Below are 25,146 nucleotides of genomic sequence, written 5' to 3' on the forward strand. Positions count from 1 at the left end.
CTCATATACACACTAACCCTGACAACTTTTACTTTGTCTGCATTAGATTGCTACTTTCTATGATTTTTGTCAGACAAAGAGCAGAGCCTAGTGCTTATTTTAAAAGGAAAGGCTGATTGCCCCTCTGTGCCTCAGAAGAACTCCCAATTCTTATAACAGCACTAGGTCCTCTCTTCTCTCTACTCTGTAGAGAAGGTCCCGGCAGCATTATTTTCTGAGGGTACGGGAAGCTGGAAAATAAAAGCTTGAACACTTGCAAGGATGGGTCAGCAGCTTCCCTGATCAGCATCGTGGATTAGCAGAGCAAGCACTGCCCTTGTCAGCAGCGTGGCGATCTGGGCTGTCACCCACTAAGAACAAAGTCTTCTGACCACATGGGAACTGTTTGTTAACCTCTTCCAGGACAGCAAACTATGTCGGGGAGCCCAGCCTCTTCTGCATACAGAAGCTCTATTGTAGACATTGATGGACATATAAGAGGACATCTTACAGCTTTGAAGGAGAAAGAGGAAAGGAGCAAAATACAATGCAGATCCTTAATTGTGCAATTAGAACGAGCCCAGGAGGGAGTTCAGAGGAGTCTATTACTGTTATCCACACACAAACAAAAAAGTTGCCCCACTACAGCAGACTCTGGAGTCCCTAACATGAGAGCTGCTCGACCCTTCTAGAAATGGCTCTCAGTAACAATCGTGGCATTTTGCAACTGGCAGCCAAAGCAGTGCACACAGAGTAATGACTGCTACCTGGTGTTTAGATCAGTTCATGTCATCTTGATTGGCAGGTGCCACATCAGTGCAAATAAGGAATGTAAAAAGCCCTGTGAAAGGTTTGGTTTGTTTTTTTTTTTCCATCGGAGCTGGTAAAACAGCCAGTGAAGTGTCACGCTGGCAGTGCAACTCGTGAGACCAACGGTTAACTATCTGAAAACAAAACAGTCTATATCCATCGCTGTCAAAGGCAGCCTTTTCCTTTGCAGAATCCCCTCCTTCCCGACCCATGCAAATCAAATCCACCGCCTTTTCAAGCCTCGCTGAGCAAGAATGCACACAGCTCTTTCTGAACAGCATCCATGAGCAAAGCTATGTGGGAGCTGCTTAGTGCTGATGGAATATCCCTGCACACATGTCCCGAGGCCAAAACACACACACGCCCACCGATTTGTTAGTTCTTCCGCAAGACATGCTTCTTCCCTCTTGCCAACACTTGGGTCTGTCAAATCTTCTAACCAAGTGACCCAGGCGCTACTCCCTTGGAGCCTGTCCCACCATCATTGACATACCCAGGTGGTAAAATTAACATGGACCCCTGCGCTCTCTTCTTTCCGTCACCCATTTTAGTCTCTCCTGCAGTAGGTTGGGGGTGGGTGGTTGTTTTTTTATGAAGTTTATTGCATTGCCACCCAGGAAATACCTCTTGTAAGTGTTAACGATTCACTACCCCAAAGGAATCTCTAAAGGTGCTGACGCATACGCGCTTAAGAGTGTTCCCGGGGTTCTGAAATCCACTGTACAGAGAGCTCACCGCACTCACAGGCACACACGCATTAACAACTCAACACACATTTAACAACGTAGCCCTGTTATACACAAGCAGTGACACTTGGGAAGCTAGGAGTAAGTAACCCCTGCTTGGAAAATTCCTTTTTGTTCACCAAAGTTGCACCAGACAGGATTTTAAGTCATCCCATCTAAAAAAGCACCAAATGTTTTTCCCATCATTACTGCAATCCTTGGACTGTCTGAGGAAAAACATGCTACTTCTGGGTGCTTCTGAGCTGTAGTCAGAGGCAAGCTGTGGGAGCCAGGGAGAGAAATCTGTCTTATCTGAAGTATGAATTTTGGCTTGACCACTGGTTCCCAAACTAAGGCATGCGAAACCGATGTTTCATTACTTCACTGAAAATCCATCCTCAGGGTTCATACAGGAGTCAGCTGTGCTTGGAAAGCATTGAGCAAAGCTGGTGGTTTTGGCGAAAGGTTAAGCAGGAGGGCATGGGAACACCTTTGGAAAAGCATCTGCCAGTTCAAAATCCGGAAAGGTGAATCCACTGGACTTCCACAAATATTTTTTTGCCGTAGGACAAAAGTCCATCTCTTAAATAATTTTTTTCTCTTTCCCTAAAGGGATGGATCTGGGAAAGGAAAAACATTTCTCCATGCCTCTGCTGCGAGACAAAGATGAGGTAGTTGCATCTACCTGTTCACTCGCAGGCTTCCGTTACAGAGGCTGGTAGCGTACGCTACCCGAGTCTAGGATGTTTGGAAGCAGCAGCTAGAATTTAATGAATCTCTTAAAAAAGCAGAGATGGCTGCTTCATGGAGAAATGCCTTAGAGAATCTTCCCCATCGCAGTTTCTGCCCAGGATTTCTGTACGTAGATTTATCCGTAGTAACATCCTTCATCCAAACCACACACCTGGCTATGGCAGAGAACATGCAGGTATTTCCTTTCGTTAGGCAAGCAATATTTTAAAATAGGTTCATCTTACATGTCACTCTTTAGATTGCTAAAACTAGGAATATTTCCTTTTTCATTATTTATTTTGCTATACATATCATAAAAAATGTGGTACATTTCAGATTCAGACAAAGGTGGGCGTTCGATCACTTTCTGGCAGTGAGATAAACCAGAAAAAAAAATATTCTCAACAAAAATCAACTTTCAGCTAAGCAATTCAAATTACTAAAAATGGTTCCGCAGAGCCAAAATGCAGAACTTCAGTAACCTAATAGCATCTCTTCAACATTTTAGTATAAGAGTCTCCAGTTATTGCAGGTAAACGGGTCCCTGTCTCTAAAGCTGTCAGATCTCTTTTTAAAACAGTAGGTAATGTGCACTAATTCACCTGCCAACTTCTGGACAGACGTTAGAAGGGAAATGAGGAGAAAATTTCCATCCCATTCTTGTAGCTACTCCTCCGTAGCAAAACACGAAAAACCTCATGCTAAGCTAATAACACAATCCATTCTCCTCAGCCCAATAAAATGGTACAGCTAAACCAAGACTAGTGATTCAGAATGAAAAAATAGCATAAAATGAACTCAGAGAGAGCACTGCATCGCTAGTAGCCCATAAAACCACCGTGCCTTGTCTAGCGCTTTAATATACCACACAACTCCAAAATTCCTGAGACAAACCTTTGGGAAATGAGAATGAGCAGCCACAAAAGCTTCCTTGAGTTCAGTATCGCATGATGTTCTCAACCGTGTTTGGAAACTTCTCGGAAACAATTAACTACTATAGCTCTCAAAAAACTTTTCAGAAACCAAGTAAAAGCTTGCGACACGCATCCTTCAGGGAAAAAAAAAAATATCACAGCGTGGTGCCGAACCGTAGCATGTTTTTCTAGGTTGGTCAGCTTGTTAGACAGAACTACTGGAGACTTTTTGTCCCAGACTCAGCATAGCATTTCAAGTTTGTAGGGCTTAGGTCTATGCTTTGGTGAACTGGAATCTATCAAGGTAACTACTGCATCACCCGGGTAAGCAAGTCTCACAACATTAGAAGAGATAACCCTAAAATAACAGGTCTGTAAAATTAGGTATGTTGTTTACTGCACATAAACTCTCCAATTCTAAAGCTGTATGTATCTTCTGGAATGCTGTAGTCACGCAGTGCCAGCTGAAGGATAAGGATGAACTTGTATAGTTATGTTTTGGAATGCTCCAAGCCTGAAGTCTTGAAGATCTTCTGTCTAGAACATAACAAAAGTTCCTATGGGTTTGGTTTTCATAAAAATGAAGCCTCAGCATGGTAAAACCTCCAGAGATATTTGACATATTGTTCTGTATTGCATTACCAGGAGCAGGCAAGAAAATTAACCTATGAACAAGCCAAAAATGCTGGTAGCAACTAACATCATCTCCCTTGCTCACGACAGATGAATCCTTGGGTTATTGCAAAAGCCTTGCACCATGGCAAATGCCCTGATGAAAAAAACAGGCTGTAACTGTTACGGGGCTGCGGGCAAACCATACTGTAACAGCAAATTTGTCTCCAGAGGCCTGCCTTTGGGTAGGTCAGTCCACCAGATAAAACAACTTTTTCTTATCTTTTTCCCCAATTGAGTTCCTGTCCTTTAAAGTGATTCTCTCCAAGAACTGCCTGGATTTACTGAAACTGCCTTCTAGATTCATGGGCTCTCCCCTCTCTGCTCCCCCCCCAGTGCCATAACCCAAAAATTGAAGACAAATCTCAGAACCACAGAACTCGTTATAAAAGTAAAGACTGTAACAGCCCTTCCCCAAGTGATAAAGCACCTCCTGGAGAAAACTGAGATGTGAGGAACTACCTGTAGAACTCGCATGCAAACGTCTCCTCAGAAAAGCAGGAGAATTTTCTCACTGAAGCTATTTAGCAAAAAGCAAATGTTCCTTTGCAAGGCTTTGGAAAACACATGGCACCAAAGCTTTTTTTTTTTTTTTTTTTTTTTAAATTTTAAATAAAAGATGCTCCTGAAGAATGCAAGCCATAAATGCGCTACTTCAAAACTTTGAAGTGTGGCCTTATTTCAACCGAAGTCCAACAACAGCAGGGGCTTTCGTGACTGCAGTGCTAACCCTGGCAAGAGACACTTGCTTTAGACAGCAGCGGTGCCAACAGCCATCGCAAGGCTGCCGCTACCACGGTGCATTTAGCCAGAAAGATCCAAGGTATCAAAAAGTGGAACGCTCCTCCAACCTACGGTTCCAACCAACTCTTAAAATGAACCACAAGCCACAGCTACGAATTCATTCAAGGTAAGAGGACCTCTCAACTCTGGCTCAGACTATTCAGTTTACTTCTCCACAAACTGAAGAGGATACTTGTTTTTTCCTGAGCTTATGCTTTTTGGACACATTCCAGTGGAGAAATTGCTGATGCACTCACAGTTACACAATTTTACTGTCTTCGGTGAAGATGTGTATATATATATATATACACACACACACACTTAATTGGGCAAATTTGGCTAGATGCTGGTGATGCTGAAGCCAGAGCAAAATGCAACTTTCTCATTTGTGCTCCCTCTGCAGTAATGGCAGTGATAAGAATGTGCTATCAACTTTACCCAGTTTTAGCAGCAAAAGTGTGGTTTTTTTTTTTAACCTGAAACTTGTTAAAGAAATACACCTAGACTGTCATGCAGAAAACAGTTTAATTGTGTGCCCTTTAGACACTTCGGAATGTAATTCTGGAAAAGAATCAATAGACACTGTTGCTTCAAAACATTCAGATATCAAAAAAGAGCGTAACGTAGTGTTTATCTGCAGTCTCCATTATCTCCAATCCAGCATTCATCACTTTTCATACGTGAAGTACCAGAGGTGTTTTCTATACGCACTCTGCCTCCATCAGAAAGATTTATGCTTTTGTTTATCTAAAACATTTGATCAAGACTGGCTATTGCTCCACAATTACTTACCCAATTCTCTGGCCTCTGTATCAGAAGTGGAAAGAGAAGCACTGAGTGGCCAGCTGAAGAGTTATCAAAAAGCTTGAATTCAAGAACCAGAAACTCCTAAGAAATGATCATGGAAAGAAGTGTTGGCTGTAAGATCTTTATTTCTTCCATAAAAGAGGAAGGACTACATCATCTAAGCAGAGAGCTTCCAAATTCTATTAAGCAAGATGGTTCAAGTTATATCCACAGTTTTTTGGGGGGCAAATAAATAGCCTTGCCCCAAACAGCAACCATAAAGACAAGCTGTTGAAAACTGGTCACATTTTGCACTCCTTCAGAAACCAAGAGGAAGGGGGAAAACAAAGCAAACCCCCAACTTACGTGCTAAGGTGGAAGTATAAAAATGTCAATTATTTAAACACAGTACTTCTCCAGAGGAACGTGCTTGCAGAAACAAAAGCAATGCCTGTGCAGTAAGTATCTTTTCAATGTCACTTTAAAAGCTATACAATCCTACCTGGATATGCGAAAGCTAATAATGCCAGAGGATAGAGAAAGCAAGTAGGCAGCCCACTATTCTGTGGCATTAAAAAGTGATTAAATGAGATTCACAAATGGTTTAGTGACATTTCTGATAGACTAATCACATAGCAGTGCTCTAAATAGAGAAACAGACCCATTATCCAAATATTCCCTTTAAAAAACTTATATCTTGATGGAGTACTTAATGTATTTATTGTGTGGCGATAATGGCTTCTCTCTTCAGATTTAGAAGAACATGGATGAAAAGAGGGCTTCCCACAGCTGTAGGCACAAGCAAGAACTAGTACAAAAACCATTCTTTGCTTTAAGTCTCCATGTTTTGGAACAAGGGAAAACTAACTGTTGACCCAGTTTATAAGCTCATCTTAAAATCAGCCTGTACCTTAAAAAAAAAAAAAAAAAATCTTCTGTTAAATGGCAGAGTGTTCGGCTACAGACACCAACCATTCACTTGCAGCAAAACTTAATTATTTTCTGACAGACTGGTTAAAATTGGCCAGGGAAATCAGTGCTGAAAGCTCAAATACTTTTCAGAAGCCATATACAGCAGGCTGCATTGCTTCTCACTGTTACCTATCAGTACAGTTCCCCCAGGCTCCAACCTGACCCTGCCAAAGCACGTTTTTTTCTTGTTGTGGCTACTGCATTATCAGTACTTTATTTTACATAGAGACAATACAGTGCTAATCAAGACGAACACTTCGCTCATTTTTTAATTCGGGAAGTTGCCTTCTCCATGGCAGGTGCTCTTATTTCAGACATTCAGACAGCCACACGGATGAAAGCATTCCTATGTGGCTGATGCCTTAAAAAAAAAAAAAAATCAAGCTGACTGGCTCTCAAATCTGTCACAAACACATTCAGAATATTTCTAGCTAAATACAGTGCATAATTAACAGTAATCTCAGATAGACTTAACACCTATTTGCCCATTTATTTCAGTCCACACTTACCCCCACTTTTCTCAGTACGCTAGCTGGATCACAGAACGGATTTCTCCACAAACAGTTCAGCCAAGAAGAATCTTTTTGGGCTGGTCACCCACTCTGGAGCTGTATTGTACAATACAGTTGCAAATTCTGAATTCAAAGCATGGGGTTTTGATATTTGAAAACCACACTAATACTGTGTACAGAAACTGGCATTCAGCAGTATTGCCTTTTCAAACATCTTCAATTGCAAACTCATCTATTTTCACAGTCAGAACATTTTTGTCTGAAAAGTTTATTTTAGTTTTCTGAACACTCTAAAGCAACTGTGCTTCTGATGTTACACAAGTGTCCAGATAGGATTAACAAAAATTAAAATGTTCTAAATTACAAATTTAATTCCTGTAAGAGCTTGAGAAAGGAAATAGAACAGAAAATCATGACATACACACATTGTGAAGAAACCCCAACTTTTCATGCAATGGCAGGCAAGATGTAAAAAGCCACCCAAATTCACACATTTTTACACCGAATCATCAGAAAAGTACTCTGTAGTAAATCTGTACATCCAAATACATTTGGGATCTACACCTAAGTTACATTATTTAATGTTATATACACTTATTACCCCTTGTATAATGTCTAAAGGAAAATCTTAATTCAAACCAAACCAAAAAAAAAGCAAGACTAACTTGGAAAAAAGGAGAATCACTTTAGACATTCAGTTAAAATGTTGGTTTTGTTTTAATCTAGACCTCAAAGTGTTTATTAAAAACAAACAATCCTCTTCATTTAACATTTTGCTTTCTAACTGTACAGTAAATTGCATTGCAGAGAATACATCCCGTCTTCAGCCTGTATTTTCTTTGGATGGATTTAAGATGTAGCTGGATATTACTTTAAAGATAAATAAAGGGAAGTTGGTCCAACTAGAACAATTGCTGATATATTACATGCATATGGGTTTTTAATATATTTTTAAATTATTTTTTAAACAAATGAGTGTAGGGTATAGCTGATATCGCAAATAAACCAAAAAGAACCTGGAGTCAAAATATAAAACATACCTCTTATCCTGGCAATGGCAGTAAAAATCAGAAAAGTAATCTTTCTGGAACGGCATTTTTACATAGTTTAGAAATGTTAAGTACCAGGAAGACTACTAATCAAGTAGTTTTAGCAGCCAAGTTTCCCTCTTTTTATTGAATGGAACAAATGCTTTAAATAAACCGTTTGTCCTCTTCACTGAAGAGAGCTAGTCTATTCATCTTTAATGAGCTAGGTTTTTTGTTTTTTGTTTTTTTGGGGGGGAAGATTAGCCACGTACTGTAGTAATGCCTACTGCATATAATCCAAGCATTTGCTGTGAACAGTTGGAGAAAGCAGTCAGTAAGAACCTAGGATCAATGAAATAGATGTTACTTTAAGCCATCCACAAAATGGAGACCCATATAGTGCCCAGTGTCAAAACCCAAATCTCTTCTCGCGCTTTTTGTTGTGCAAGTTCATCCCCATGAAAACGGGAACTGATCCATAGTTCAGTTTTCTTATTTCCTTAGTCAATTTTCACATTAGTGTAGATTTTACGAACAAAGGCACTTGTTCCCATGTATCCAATAGCTCCTGCAAAATAAACCAAAAACGTTGAGTATGTTAGAGAGCTGATCATCAAAATAAGTCAGCAATAGAAAACACATACACGTAAACAAAGAAAGTCACATAAAGCATGCACTCTGCGCACAGAAAATTATTTACCTGCAATACTTGTTCTCAAGCTCTAATTATCCATGCTCCCAGTGAACGTCTGGCAAGAACTCCCCTAGTCTAGCAATCTAAATCCATTAAGCCATCTTACCAAGAGGCCATGCTCACTTGGCCTCGATAAATATAGCAGCCCCCCTACTGCTGCCAATAACCAGGTCCCTTTTTCTGAACAGAGGGTAAAAAACATACAATCACCCACGCTGCAGGGAAGGTGGATGGGAGGGCGGGTTTTTATTATAAGTGACATGCCTTCTGGATGAGTGTTTTATTGGCAGATGGCTTTTTCCTTCCCACAAGGCACAAATAATAATAGATCCCCATCCCAGGAGTCTTAAACTCCAAGGAGGTCTGTACAAAGAGATTAAACTAGTAGCAGTTAGTAGTTAAAGGAAATTGCAACCTGTGGTTTTCAAATTAGTAAGAGTCATGAGCAGAGTATGCATCGTCACAGCAGTAATAAAAGAACAGGTCACTGGGTTTTTGATAGGGGCAACAGTTTATGCTAAACCCAAAATACTGCAAGACTAAGGACACCTAGAAAAATGAAAGAAATGCACTGGACCAAGACCTCTTCTGAGAAAGAGACTCAGCAACCTACCTGGTCAAACCCAGAACCTCAGGTTTGCCAGGCTCAGTAAATACTATTGTCTTATGATATCCACAGGATATACCCGAGTGCTTCTCCTTCATCTCTTCCAAGAAAAATGAGAGTAAACCAGCCTTGTGGAAGTCAGTTTGGCTGACTCTCGGGTTAGAAGTGAAGTTGAAAAATCAAGCAAGAATTAGAGATAACTGCTGTCAGACTGCCAGAATAACACATCATAAAATATGGGAAGAAAAAGATGAAGTCAGGGCCTGTAACTCAGCACAGGTAAGAGAACTCCCAGCATCAAACACTTGGATGCTCAGTAAAGAATGGACTCCATTGCTTCAGGAAATCAGAAATACCTGTTTAAAGAAAAGCCTAGAACAAGCCGTAAAACATTTTCAGTGATCTAGGATGCACCAGACTTGCGTAAGATGTGTTAAATACAAAAGCCTAATCAATGTTAAAAAATTGCTGCCAAAACTTAATTTTTCAATAAAAATATAAAGTTTTTTTGCCTTTAGAAATTAAGGCCATACAGACCTGCAGCTAGCATTGCTGACCACAGAGTTATTCAGAACCTGGAGAGTTCTTTAAATCCTTGGGAATGCTCGGATAATTCATAAGGTCAGACATTAAACTTAGACAGAATTTTGGTTTTTAGACCCCCAAAAGCCCAACATTCAGATCTAATCAGGAAAGCTGCACAAGGCAAACCTGATGCATTGTTCCAATGCTACCAGAGTGGTAAGGAGCCTATGCAGTCAGCCGCTGCATTGCATAGCATTTCAAGCTGTATAAATATCATGACAACCACGGCCAGCAAACAAGGGATTTGTATTGCTAACTTGGACAAAACAGAGTTCGATTAAAACTAACAGCGCACACGAGGTCAGGTTGCTGCTTGCAAGCTTTAAGTGTGCTGAGGACGCAGCAGAGAGAAGGTCTGCGGAGAGATGGTCTGGCAGTTCAAGGAGAGACCAATACAGCATTGACAGACCCAAGCACAGGCTTGTGCAGAGGAGGTGACGTCAGCTTGGAGTCATATGGAAGCACAGGCAGATTTTTCTGTAGCCTATCAAGAAACTCATTTTCTGTCTTATGCAGTAAACGGACAAAATAACGGCACTGGACTCCTGTTTTAAGACTCATCATTGTTTTGGCTTTAAAGCAGACACGGCCAACAGATCCAATGCCCATTTTAGTTGCTAAACTTAGATGCATTCCAGAACTTGTTCTTTGAAGGTTTCTCTAGTGATGTGATACCAGGTATCACAGAGATTTGAGAGAACAAAGCACTAATTGTGTTTCATTTGGGATCTAGAAAATGTGTACATGAGATGGAAGTGAGGTTGAGGAGGAGGGAGTAACAGTCACAAGCTCTCACCCATAAAAACTCTATAAAAAGAGTTTTTATAAACTCATAAAAGCCTATTCTGAATCACAGGAGCCTTATCCATTAAGGCCATTAATGGCCAATGCCCAAGGCAGGGGTTAAGCCTCAAGGCTACTTCACAGGCACTGAATAAAACACGGGGTGGGGGAAACCCTAGACAATGACAACTAAAGAATGTCCTCCTGAAACAAATGCAGGGCAGTTGGCTCATTTGAATAAAAAATCCAAAGGGAATTATTTTGTTTATTATAAAAGTCATTTGATAAGGTGTTTAACTTTGTTACGGCCTATATAGGTTTAGCAGAAGTAGACTGCAAGCATATTTCAGCAGGACAAGTTTTTAAATAAACAGAAAAACCCAAATAGCGAGGAAGAGCAACCACAAAACAGAAGAAGATTAATTCCCATCTATTACTTGAAGCAAATTAACACTTACTACAATTGTGACTTTATAAGCACAGAATTTTTTTTAAAACCCTTCAATACTTAGAGTATTTATCTGGATGCTGAAGCATGTGTATTGCAAAAGGTCCTCCTGTACTACCTAGCTCCTAAGCCATCCACTGAGTTGGGGAATAAGTTTTATTCTTCTCTGTCACTGAGGGAAGCACAAGGAACTCAAAAGGTTTGGAAGTTCTCGTGGGCTCCCTCCTGTCCAGTCCCAGAACTCAGATGCTCTGCACAGGGCAGCAGGCTTTGTGGATCAAAGCATCCCATTACATGCAGGATTTGAGTTCACTAAGCATAGTTAGGGGCACTAAAAAAGGAAGTGGATGATACAAGCCTACAGAGAGTTTCCCTGTGGCTGCCTTGGACCCTAACTAGCTTGTCTCACATCCAACTGTGTGATGCTGAACATGCCCATTTGCATGAGCATCCAAAGCACAGCTCTACACACTTTTCACAGGAGACGTACAGTCAGTAGCACGCACACTGCACAATTCTCTAACACAAATGTCTTTGTTAGCCCTCAATGGCAACAAGTTCCCTAGACAAATGCTTTTTGACAGGGGATTTTTTTGTCTTCCCTCCACATGCTGAAAATGGGAGTTCTCAGTAAAAAGGAATCTCACAGCTTCTCTTCCAACACAGTTAAAAAGACAAGGAAATCTCAATAGAGCTGTGGAAATAAAATTTAATGTGTCAAAAGTATTTTCTAATTTTGAATAAATTTGGATTTTACTCTAATATGTCATAGTGTCCTACTATGACAAGAAAGCATTTGGCAATCTTCCTTTTCCATGTCATAAAAAACATTTTAATTACAGAAACTCATGGGCAAGCTTGGCTTCTGCATCATAGACATTTTAATCAATACCAGCCTGAGCACTTAAAAAGAAAAGATTAGAGCTGAAAAGTATAAGCCTATTAGAGAAAAAAAATGGCTGCAAGACTACCAGAACAGCAGGGAATTCTTGTAATGCGCCAAGAACCTGATGAAGCAAGATTAGATTGTATGAGAGAAAAGGGGAACAGGTACTCAGCAGTTAAGAGATTATTTCCCTCTCCTTTTTATAAAGCATTATGAAATTATTCACCCTCTGGGGATATCAAGAAACATATACTTTACAGAAAGTTCCTGTAAGATATCATGTGTCTCAAATATCTAACTCAAAGAAATCCCTCCACTAGAGTCTACAGGACTATTCAGTCACTGCTAAGAAGAAAAGTATTAAATAAGGATCACAAATAAAGGCAAATAACATCATAGAAAAGTGCAAAAGAACCAAGTAGCACTTCTATAAAGTCATAATGCAAAGGATAAAAATAAAGATAACAGGTGAACAAGTATATTTGACTTTCTCAGATGACCTCTATGCAGAGAACTGTTTTTCTCTAAACATCTGTCAAAACAGTATCTTAAAAAGCAATGAAAGCCAGCTGCACACTGGAGCACTCTGCACTCTCCTCACCTGTCAATATTCCAATACTTATTTCTCAAACGTTATCCAGAAGTTTCAGTCCTTTCTGTTCTGGTCACCCTCATATATACACGCCGCAAGATCCAGAGGGTAGTGTCATCAGTATTGCAATACCATTGATGTCTCAATGGGCGTACCTAGCTCCTTGTCTTGGGGCAACAGTAAAAATTCCGAAACAAAATGCTATCATGGACTCAGCTTAATTTGGAATTTATTTTGCAGAATTTCTTGCCCAATATTAAGTCTTTCAAGATTGCACTGAGGGTAAAATTCTCTGCACAGTATACAAATTGTCTTCCTATCAGAAGACATAATCCACAGAAATCTCCTATATTAGGTAGGAAACAAGTATAAACAGAGAACTCTAAGATTATTTTTAAAGATTGTGAGCTTTTCTGAGCAGATCTTGCAGACATACACACTCCACTACCAAAACCACAGAGCTAAAATCGGAAACATGACAGTCTGAAAAATTGATAGAAAACTGCCAATATATTTGACACTTACCACACATTATTCCCAAAGCTGTACTAAATACTGCCATATAACCGAAGTAAAATGATGTTTGAAACAAGCCATACATCCTGAAAAACAAAGATAGGAATTTATGCCAGGTATTTTCCCCAGTTTTTATTAACAAACTTATTTGGCAATACGGTAATCTGATATTCAAGCAAGAAAACTACCACTTACTTTGTCTTGAAAAAGTAGTAGTAAAAGGAGTACATGTAAACATAAATCGCAGTTGATGCCGCAGAAAGAAAGCTTGTCCATTGCCTGAAAGCAAACACGCATGTCCATCATGTATCTAACCAAAAGGCTTCCCAAGAAAATGTACAATGCCCTAAAACCTTACCCTGAAAATGAAATGCACTGGTTCTACAGACTTATTTAACAAAATATACATGTTGTCTGCTATAAGTGACAAAAGCTTCTACGGCAACAGCTACTACTGATACCAAGGGATGATCCTTCTTCGTACTCCTGTGTGCCTTGACATACCTTTTTTTAATACACACATGCACACACACAGATCCACATACACGCAGAAAGCTTCTGTACAGAAAGGATCCAAGAATTGCTTTTATTCCCTACAGCTAAAATCTGGACATTGGACACTTTGAAAAGACCCATCTAGACTGAAGAAACATCACTTTTCTGTAAAACTCTCACAATCTGGCTAACTATGCAAACAATGCAATACTTACCACCTGTAATCCTCTGCGTTTAGCAGGAAATATGTACAAACGATAGTGACACAAACTGTCACAATGCAGAGGATAACCAGAACCAACATCATAAAGCCATAAACATAGTAGATCTTGTAAGCCCAGAATGAAGTAAAAATGAAATACCTGAAAGGAGTAAATAAAATATGCAGATTATGTCATAACTGAACTTAAGTTGTTATAATTTTTAATCAAATTGGCAGATAGCTGACATACTCACATTTCAATAAAAATTGATCCAAAAGGGAGGATTCCACCTAGGCAAACAATAACAGCTGGCTCCATGAACCTGAAAGATATCGAGATTAGTTTAGGGACAATGTTAATCTTTCATTTATAAACATATTAAGACATATAACCAGATAATTAATATAGCACAGAGATTTATTTAAAAGGCATGCTAACAAGAACGTTTTTGTCTCATACCAGCATATTAGGAAAAAGATTCCCCCAAAGATTATGTGTATGGATAAAAGCAGGAGTTATTCTTGGGGAAAGCTGAAACAAAACATAAGGCTCATGCCTATCGCCTACAGGCATAAGGTTAGGGAACTAAACAGCCTGAAAGGCTACAGAAAGAATCTCTCTTGCCCAGAAATGGTCTAAGCAATCAAGCCCCATAACATCCACCAGCCTTGAATGAAAGCAGCAAAAACTCAATGCTATTGATGGCTACAAATACAGCAAAAAGTGCCAAGAAAATTTCACAGGGTAATAGTTACATAACTAAGAACCAGTGTTTATTTTACTGCTATACTGAGTCATGAGCATATGGCCAAAAATTAATACTCAGCTACCTGTAGATGATACTGTCACTTACTAAAGGTGACCTCTGTGTAGTACTTGCAATGATGCCGAATCTAGCTAGTAGCCAGTGATTTAATTTGCAGCTTCTTTTATTATTTATAGGTAGACTTGTCTAAGCTGACGGTGTGCAATTTCATCATCTTCAATAGAAGCATCTTATTTCTTTTTATCTGTCATGCTGATCCAGAAAAATCCATCAGATTCCCAAGACATAAGTCACAATATAAATCAAATCCTAGCATGTGAGCTGCACAAGCAACCACTAAAAAGAGACTAAGTGTGCTACACTTCCTGGATACGGTGGGCGTACACGTTTCAGTGCCCCCTTCACTTAGTCTGTTCCATTCCTCTGAACAGGGAAAGCAAGAAAAATCTATTTTAAAAAATCCTCTGAGGATATTTTCATTTCCAAGCTTGCTGCTTCAATCTCAGAATTAAATTAATAGGAAAAAGTGACTGGCATTCATGATTTTCCAAAAACCTAAGTCTACTTTTTGAGACTAGGCATCCCTTTATACTCACTTCAAAAATAACAAAGGCTTATTCACAATTCAAACCATATACCTGCAATATTTTAGGCTCTGTGCCATCAACAAAAGTGCAGAATTGCGAACGGCATTCCAAGCTTCTCCCCACCACCACCCTGCAAATATGTCTCAGTTTGTACATGGAGACCATTAACCAGAACAGTACTGCCTCCAAGGCACATTTAATCCTAAATCTGTAAGCGGCATTAACTAAAGAGGAAAGGTTTAGTTTCAAGATACCTATACAAGAACTGGGTTGGGACCATCCCTTCTACAAAAGGGACTAAAGAGCATTTCAGGCCAAATATGAATCAGTCATCCAGGACTGTAAAATCTCCTACAACTAACTATTAACCATGGTGGTTTAATTTAACAGAAAAATCATATTAAGGAAATGTCAGCAGAGCTGTTCTTTTAGGCACAACTCAATTTAAATAAAGTTATTCCAGAAAAATTTGTAATGACCATGCCTGAAAAGTCATTTTAAACGTACTGAAGTGAATACTTCTAGTTAAGATTCATGCTTGTCTTTACCATTTTTTCTCTGGTATGGGACGAGGCACTGCATTGACACGACATGGAAAATTAGGCTGTCCTGACAGATTTCGGCCAAGAATCGTACCAACAAGGTTCAATGGAAGAATGACAAAGAAACAAATACAGCACACTGCCACCTGTAAGCAAAAAAAACCACAAACCACAAACAAAAAAACAAAAAACAGGTATAAGATAACAAAAGAAGATAACCAACCCACTCTATATATATATAGTTCTTAGTAGTTACTGCTGTAGAATCATACTCCTAGTTATGAAGCATTAGTCAACACACATCTATTTTATCAAATGGAAGTATTTATTTCCTGAGAAACTTCCTAATAAACTTTATCAAGTATATTTTCCTGCATCAGTTGAGAGAACAGAATCATTACATATTTTTTTACTGTTTTCATCTAATCATTATACTCGATACATTGCACAGGAAAGAAATGGTAATCTTCACGGTACTTCATCACAGAAAATTTTGTCAGCTTCTCTTGAGCTTTTGCAGAGTACGCTATCCCTGGTAGTTAACACCTAGCAGTTAGGCAGTTGCACACAAAACTACAACTGCTGGATGCAAAATTTTCAATCCAATCCAAAAAAGAAACCCAAACAAGAATTGCAAAACCGTGTCAGAATGCTGCCAATAAAAATTTTGGGTTCAATTTTCTCCACTACCCACCAACCAGGTAATTAAGAACACAGACTGTCAAAGACAGGAGTGACCACTGGTATGCACAGACACACAATTTAGAAGCACAACTGCCCTACTTACATATAGAGATTAGGTGTATGCACAATGCAGCAAAGCCAAGCCAATGTTCCAGCTCTTCCCAATGGAACAGTCTCCTTAAAATTTTACCATGTATCACCTTTTTTCCAGTATATGAATTCAGCTCTACTTTTGCTATTCCTTGAAGGCAACGTATTTTTATCTTCCAAAATGGGAAAATTGAAAGTGTTTAGCAAGATATTCTTTACCCATAACTCTTTAGCACAAAATGAATTAGCATTGGGCAGCTTGTTAACTTTTTGATATTGATAATTAAAGACAGAACAGTTGCCTGTAATGCAATAACCATAGTTCTGAATATTGACCCTGTGACCTTCTCTATGCAAACATATGAAAATACTGCCTTTTAAAAGCACTGTTGCCCGAGGCTCTGTGTACACCCTGGTGCCTCCTATATTCCTCTTTTACTCCATCAGCACGCAAAGTCCATGGCAGCAGATTAATCCAAAACAATGGACAGAGGACCAGGTCTAAGATGCACACGCTGACTTGTGTAAGAAGCAGTTACTCCAGTATAAATAAAGGCTGTTCACATATGTTGCATCTACAGACATCCACTGCATGCAGCTGAAAAGCAAGAACTCCTAGGGTTCATGAGGAGCTGCACTACATTATCCCAATACAAACTTAGGGTTTAAGTCAATCACAGTGGTTTAAAGCAACATCTGACAAAAAGTCAGCGGGTTATCCCTCTATTACTGACTTGTATATCATTACTAGCCTCAGCCAGAAGTGAATGGAAAATGTTGCCAGGAGATGGATAGAGCAAGCCTTCATGCTTCACAGAAAGGGTACACCAAACAGGTAGTCAACAAGCAGAAACACTGTCCAGACTGCTCTGTGTATCTTTGAGGAGAGGTTGTTAAAGAATTACATCATGAGCCACTAAAGTATGACACTTCAGTGGTAAATAAGGAAAAGCTAGGTAGTATTTATACTTGCCAATAATAAAGCAGATTTTACACAATTAATACATATTTAGTATCTCCCACTTATCTTCTTGCATTACTTGAAAAAGCACAGGCAAGCAAGCATAGTGTCTTAGCTAGGACACTGAGGCCACCTAAGAATAAATTATAGGAGAAGTATACAATCAAGTTACTTAATGGGTGCAGGTTCTGCCCTTGAAAACTGCTTAGTCTAAAAGAATGAGCAGATGAGAACTTTCAGAGAAAAATGTCAAAAAGTATCAGAAACATCAAAGAACATAATCTTCAGTGCTACGTTTACTAAAACCCTGACCAAAAAGTCCCAGCTTGTTTGAGGTGCAGTGGGTGGAAGAGACGTTGAACAATTAAGGCCTGGAGAGGATCCGAAGAATTTCTGAGCTGGCCATATTGCAAGAAGAGCTTGTTCTGCTTCCTGCTTGGCAAGGACCTCCGGGTGTGTTGGGCGGCCCCTGTCCATGGGGCTCCGTGGCACTCCGGCAGGTAGGTTTCAAACCTGGCAGAGGCAGAAGGCTCAGACACAGGCAGCGAGAGCATCTGCTCATCCAGCCACAACTGTCTTTTACAGTGCAGCTATCAAGATGTCTGTAGCTTCATTTCTTGATCTCGAAAATCATCCCTGACTGGAGACAGTGGTAGAAAGTGAATCCACTGCTTTACTGCAGAAAGAAACTGTCCAGGAACAGCCTTGGGTTCCAAGCTCACCTGGAACAAAACTCAGTAGCTTGTAATTGTCCATCTTGTAAATACGTCTACCATAGGAAATCCACTTGGAAAGAACGTAACCTTGGACAAGGAATGAAAAAAGGAACATCCGGGCTTAATTACTGATTAGCTGGCAAACTCCTAGATGAAAAAAAAGGCAGTAAGTAGCATCTAGTTCTAGTGACACCAACTGCAGACCTGAATGGCTTCAAATCAGGTGGGCAAGGAGAAGGCCCAACTTGTTCCAGCAGGGCTTGGCTGTTGTGTTGTCTGGAAGACTGACTCAGCAGAAGCTTTGAAATCTAAAATGTTTATCTGCGTAAAACAAGCTGAGACAGACAAAAGTTCCTTGAATAATGGCTTCAGTAAGTACTGCAAATCTGTCCCCAGTACACTTGTAAGTGGCATCTGTCAGAAAATCTGAGTGCTTGTGGTTTCATTATCAGATCAGTCAAAGCATGATTGGTAACAGTGTAACATCTTCCATTCTATTAACCATTTGGCTGAAAAATAAACTGATTTCAGACAGAACATCTTCAGTGAGATCTAGTAAGCACTGTTAGGCGAAGTCAACATTTTGTTAAACAATGAACTGCCCGTCTCAATGCTATGCTATGTTTTGAGGACAGCTGGAATTGAAGCAAATTTTTTCCTTTTTTCTTGGAGCCATTCAAGAGCCTAAAAATTATCCAAGATGATTTTTGCAGTGCAAAGGAAGCCCAGCTAAGCAAGCAAGGGTGGACCATAATGCAGGCTCAGGAATGCCTTCTGCTTCCACCTGCCTCTGATAAGCTGTCCAAACTGAAAAAGATGTGAATGTTTTGTCTTCTGAGATAACCCCACCCTGGTGACAGCAATGTGGTCTTAGTAGGTTGACCAGCACAACCAGTACTGGTTAGAATCAGCACACATTGTGCTGACCTCAGCAGCATCTTCTTTCTTGTTTTCATCTCTCTGACTCCAAGGCAGTCTACCTGCTCAGACTGATGCTTGCTGAAAATTACTTTCTTCATTCTTGGCAGCAATAGTCTTCTCTGGATGTGAGAGATGACTGGAGATAGCTGGCTTTTCTAGCTTCTGCCTTTTCAGGCACATTCCTTTTAATTTCAGATCTGAGGTGAAGACACTGCCTCCTTCCCAAATAGGTAGTGCCTGTTGCCACAGAGGGCAAGGGCAGTGATGATGCAGGATGGGCAATATCTAAACCTAGAGAGTTTAAATCCAAACTGAAGCAAACACAGGGCACCAGGGTACAGAAGTGTCTTACCTGAAAAAGAGATGAAGTTACGAGATTTCTGCCTCAAAGGTTTTGGAGGATGAGACTACAATGGTGAAAGCAGCTCAGACACTTACTGGCCTCCATTTCACCATCACAAATGGTAAAAGGAAACGAAGGCAGGACCAACACATATACGTGCTCTGCCCTCCCGCAGAAGCACTTCCCTACTGAGCTCACCGGTAGTGTACTAAAAAAAAAAAATCAACCTCCAATAATACCTGTTGCATGACAGGCAGGGATAAGAAAGTTACGTGGTCTTGAGCTTTTTAAGAGAAGTATTACTGTAACATCAGCCAAGAGAAATTCAGAGAACAGCTTTAACTACAACTTCAGAAAACACAAATTATGCAAACAGGCAAATCTACAAACTCAGTTTTCCATCAAGCAAACTAGCTCACGTTCTCCATAATCCATATTACTGAAGACAAAGTAAATTAGTTTTTCCACCAAGCCAGTACATTAAAACACACCTAGTTAATTTTGACTGTTGTATTTTTGTTGTACAAAATATCTTATTTATATAAGAGGATCTGATTTAGTTGGCAGGTTTTAGTTGCCATAGAAGAGATTGTCAACCTCACCAAGCCTGCATCCTTTCTAACCCCTTCTTTTGTTTTGTTTTGATGGGGAAAGAATACTCTTCTGCCCTCGACTGAATGTGCAGAATTCAGTTTTCCTTATTTGAAAGGAAACATTGTCAAGAGAAATATAATTTATGTTCTAGTGCCATGTGTTTCATATTTTCTGACAACTGTAGATTAAACTTCATTCAAAGGTGATAATTAAAATTTTTATGAGCATATCTAATATTAAACAGCTACTGGCAGGCTATGGTGCCCTGACTGCTTAATGCACAAGGGAGAAAAGCAATAAAAATTAACTGTCACAGCAGCAGCTTGATCTTTCCTGTCAGCTACCAAAATTGTACTTTCAGTCATGAGACTCTCCCCCTGTATCTACATTACTGAATCTGTACAGTGAAACAGTTCTCACATCATCTGGCCAAACCTTATACAGAACAAGAAAAGAACAAACAGCTTCAAAATAAAGTGTTATTAATTTTACTACAACTAAGTAGTTAATCTAGGGTGCTGCTCTGGGTAATAAATTGAACTGTTGAAAATATAGGCAGAAGCATTAAGCTGTATCTCTTTTCAGCAAAAATTAGGTTTTTGACTAAGGGTTCCACAGTGACTTTCAAGCAATCTGAGGAAGCATCTTGATGAATGTATATAACTAGATTTTTTTTTCTGTTTTTAACCAGTTTTATTTCCTTATCTGGCTCAAGGCATGAAAATCTTCGGTGCTACCAAGTCCTCCTTTTTCAGTGGCAGCCAATACTCATATCAACTTGAAGTTGTCAGGGACGGCTGCAGCCTGGATTAAGCTATCTGTTGGAGGAAACACTTTTTTCTAGTTTAAACAAGGTATAAAAGATGCAAACACTAGGGTCTCAATCCTAAGAGAAATTCAGTGTGTGTAACCTTATTTAATTAAATCATTAAAAATGTATGCTATAAACATTATCCACACAGGAACCTACTGCTCAAACAAAACAAAAATGGTACGTCTTAAACAGTTTAATAGAAGCTGCATGGATTCTGCAGAGTATTACACTACTCGCAGTAAATTATGTATCACACACAGACAACATAAGCAGTCATAACTTACGAAATGCTAGAATTAAGATGGTCCCTTCAAATTCAATCATGCTGTACTCCACAGAAATTTTGCATTACTTAGTAAGTATTTCTGCATAGAACTAGCAGCCCACTCCTCAAACGTATATAGAGAGGTCACTTCACTTGCCATTTTAAAAAATTCTGTTTAATTGTTCCATGTTTCATTTTTTGCATATAATTGAACAGAACAAAATAGAAAGATGATTAATAAATACATCAAAAAGACTGACAAACATCAACAGAAAGTAAGTCAAGGTGTACACCACTTTCAGAACTTCTCTATATTCACTAATAACAGGATATAATAAACTAAATACCCCCCAAAAAATCAAATTTGGGCTCCAAAAGAACAAAGAATTGAACAGTACCCACTGCATTTCTATAAAGGTGAAGAGATGAGAGAAAAACGCCAGACTTTTTTACCTCCTTCATATGCTTAGGGAGTTGAAAGATTTAAGCCATTAAGTTTTAAAAAGCTCTCATATTTGAATAAAATCTGTCACATTCTTTACTGCATTTTGAAGGGAGGGGCAGCTGAAAGATATCCCAGGGAAGAGATCAAGCCTTTGTTCAGGCTCACGGTATATTTCACTACAGAAGGTTTGTCAGTATAGGTTAAGATGGCTTGCATGCGTATCCAAAAGGGCTAAAAGGCAGAGTCCCAAGACTGAAGAATGGTTTCTGAAGCAAGCTTTGCATCTTCCCAGTCCCTGCCACATCTTTGAGGAGATCCCAGATATCAGGAGTGAGTTATACAAAGTGAACAGAGCTTTGAAGTTCTAAACAGACTGGAATGACAGTGAGGTGTATGAAGGTCCTGAAGAGCTCAATCACTTTAAGCATTTCAAGACAAAGTGTAGAAGAGCAGATACTAGGTAGATCAAAGATGCAGCAACTGTCCATTAGCTTGGATGTCTTGGCTTTGACACTATCAGGTGCCCTTGCCTACATTCCATTGAAATATCTGTCTGGAGAGAGGAATTAAGTCACAGAGAGGAGACTACCTAGCAGTTCACCGGGAAGTTGCAATGACAAATGGGCAAAGCGCCAGATGTCATATTTACGCATAGTCTCTTAGCAACCTTTTAGCTCAGAGACTTTTTTCAGCAACTCTGTTTCTGCTTTTTCCAGACTTACAGTAGTCAAGAAGAGATGTGGTAATTCTTGCCAGCCATTTAAATCAAGGAGGGTGGTTTCAAGACATGCCAGGATAAAGGAAGTAATTTCTGTGTTCTACTACATTTAGATGGCAGAGGTTCTATTTCCCCAAGAAAGCAGCAGCAGCAAGTTTGCACTAGAGAATTCTGGAAGCTTCTCTACATTGAAAACAAAGGTGGAAAGACACAAAGGTATCTTACCCAAAAAGCCAGAGGGCTTCCCAAGGACTTCAACCTGAAGCATAACATGGTAATTTCAAACAATTTTCATTTCTTTCTACAAACCAGCTTCATTACTTGATTTGAAGTCATTAGAGCATTGCTTATTCTGATGAAGTTTCCGATTCATAACCTGCTCCTACTAAAAGTCTGCTAACTCCACTGAAGTTTTACTGCCACAGTCATAGTGATTCAAACATTTTCATAAAACCTTGAGATCATTAAAATCACTGTGTATAAAGAGTCCTAACATCCTGATTAAGTGACCCCTGAAGATTTATATTGCTATTTGCTTTTGCATGTACATGTTTCCATGATCTTAAAATACACATCAGTTGAACAGATTTACAAGACAAAGTTCCACACAGGTGGAATTCCCTTCCCTCAGCATTCCTGACCTACAAATGGGAATACAAGTGAGAAATGTGATATCATAAATGCTTGCTCAGCAGTAAAACAGAGCCTCTTTGCACATATCAAAGATCAATGTTGTAAACTTTTATGACAGTATTGTATATGACTGCTAGCTTAGGAAAGACAAACCAATAAAATATTCCTTTGGGGCACTGACTGATTAATACAAACACATCCGAAGATAGAATTTTAGTCCAATTTCTTCAAGAAGAAAACCAAAAAAATGAAGTGAACAGTTTATAAACATGTTTATCTTGATGTTATATTTAGTGGTTTTATAACAATTAATTCAATGTAAAAAGTTGGTATTTAGGCATACATTGAAAATACTGCTAATAAAGAGGTGACTAGAACCAGCAATGTACATATAAATTAATGACTCCTCCATCAGTAAAAAAATATTGAAAGCCTTTGTCTGAAACTGAGAATTGTCTTTTTATTACCATTTATGATTTTTATGGCATTCATTCATTAAGAATGTGTTCTGAAGTATTTTCAGTCACATACTGAATTTTATTATATCTCAAATAATACAATTTATAAGACAGAACTTGTGATACTAAGCTCCATTTTGTGGTAGATTTAAACTAAGAAGAAATCCAAGGCTACTCAAACATCCCTGAATAGACTGAACAATTTAATATATCACGAAAACTGATATGTAGAGAAGGAAGCTATAAAAATATTAACTCCCAAGATTTGCTACAGATACTGGAAAGAAAATAAGCCTTCCTGTATTTTTTTAAGTTAACAGTGCTACTGCACAGATTAGGAAGAGCAATTTTGCAGTGCATATTTTTTAAAAATTTCCTCTCAAATAATACCCCTTGCAAGCTCAAACAGCTGCCAAAGCGCCAAGTGATATTTCCTACATTGTATTCACTGGGTTATTTGAGGTTGCTTGAAAGGGCCATGACAACAAACAAAATCCTGACAAAAGCCACAAGAAAAGTCATCATGATTCAATGAGAAAGTAATCCAACCAGCATTGTTTTTCAAGTGACATGGTTAATACACAGACGCAAGACCATAACTGGATACTAAATATCACTTCACAAAGTGAAAACAGAGATTCATTTTCATAAAGCCAGATCTCCCCAGGACATCTCATCTCATATTGTTGCCTGATCTTTTATTTTTATTTTTTCTGCTTGACTGCAATGATTTGGAAGCAGCTTTCACTTAGAATCCTTTGTATTGCATTTTAGCTTATAACCAGTTTGCATTGACCATCCAGAAGAAAATTCAAGTTGCTAAATTCCTATGTTGTGATAACACTAAGTTTGAATACAAAGCAAAAGCGTCATTTTAAGTAGAGAGAAGACTGTTGTTGGCATCCAGAAGCTGTTGCTATTGTGATTAAAACAATTTCTACTTGAAGCACCTTAAACTACTCCCAGAATACATTTCTAACTAGGAAGCTAAAGCTGTGACTCACAATTGTATTCAGACTAAAACGTAGTTTTCCCGTGTCTACAGCGGTGTTTAAATTCTCCAGAAAGACAACTCACCATGGTTCCAAAGGGTATAGCTCTTGAAGCATGATAATAGATGGCGATGAAGTTAATGAAGAAGGCAGTTCCACACACCATTGCTGGAATAAGGAAGGCTCCAATAAACATCTGCTTTATCCATCGCCTTCCTGTAAGAAGGGACATTCCAATGGGACTGGTGAGATACGGTATATTTTGTTTAAAAAGTTATCAGCAAGCTCTCCAGAATTTAGGTGTTTGGCGGCTTCTCCCCCAAAAAGGTGAAAGAAATAAGTAACAACATACTACCTCGATACAAGAGCCAAGAGTCAACTATTAGTTTCATTTGACTCTGGCAACCCACAAGATGCAGCACATGAATCAATTTATCAGGCCAGGTGAAGAGACAGGAAAAAGGATACAGCGTGAGAACATTTTGGCTGAACAGCATATGCTGACTAAGCTGGCCAAAGAACCCAGGGTACGAAACACTAAGTGTATATGTAAGCTGCAGATTAGTAGAGACAGAGATAGAAGAGTTGGCCCTGTGCAGAGCCTGCTCACACCCTCAGAGCACATGAGAGCTCAGCACTGCTCCTGGGACAACTCAGCACTACAGCTGCTTTCAGGCAGCATCTGCTCCGGGTTGTCTTGACTCAACTAAGCTGACTCCATACATTCAGGATGCATTAAAGAACGGGCTATCCCTGGTATAAAGCAAAATGCCACAGCATTTAATATACAGTAAAATTGAACTCAGATATCTTCAACAGCAGGAAAGGTAGAAGGAAAGCGATTTCTAAACCCCAGGCATAAAGGGAACAGCAAAACTTGTTAGCAGTTATTAGT

At 39.2% G+C, this 25,146-nt stretch overlaps 1 protein-coding gene across 1 annotated transcript in view; it reads right to left on the reverse strand.

The window, feature by feature from the left end:
* Positions 1–8,413: 8,413 nt before the first annotated feature.
* TM9SF3 (transmembrane 9 superfamily member 3) overlaps positions 8,414–25,146 on the reverse strand; it is a gene marked incomplete at its 3' end in the record, with an annotated part of 46,641 nt that continues 29,908 nt past the window's right edge. Inside the window, exons 9-15 of the mRNA XM_082002055.1 lie at positions 24,337–24,467; positions 15,624–15,763; positions 13,976–14,044; positions 13,735–13,881; positions 13,220–13,303; positions 13,034–13,110; positions 8,414–8,481 (exon numbers count right to left, since the gene is read on the reverse strand). Of these exons, the coding sequence (XP_081858181.1) occupies positions 8,414–8,481; positions 13,034–13,110; positions 13,220–13,303; positions 13,735–13,881; positions 13,976–14,044; positions 15,624–15,763; positions 24,337–24,467 (716 nt within the window). The remainder of the gene's footprint in view (positions 8,482–13,033; positions 13,111–13,219; positions 13,304–13,734; positions 13,882–13,975; positions 14,045–15,623; positions 15,764–24,336; positions 24,468–25,146) is intronic.

Source organism: Phaethon aethereus (assembly GCF_964289735.1).
Source record: "Phaethon aethereus genome assembly, chromosome: 7".
Lineage (NCBI taxonomy): Eukaryota > Metazoa > Chordata > Aves > Phaethontiformes > Phaethontidae > Phaethon > Phaethon aethereus.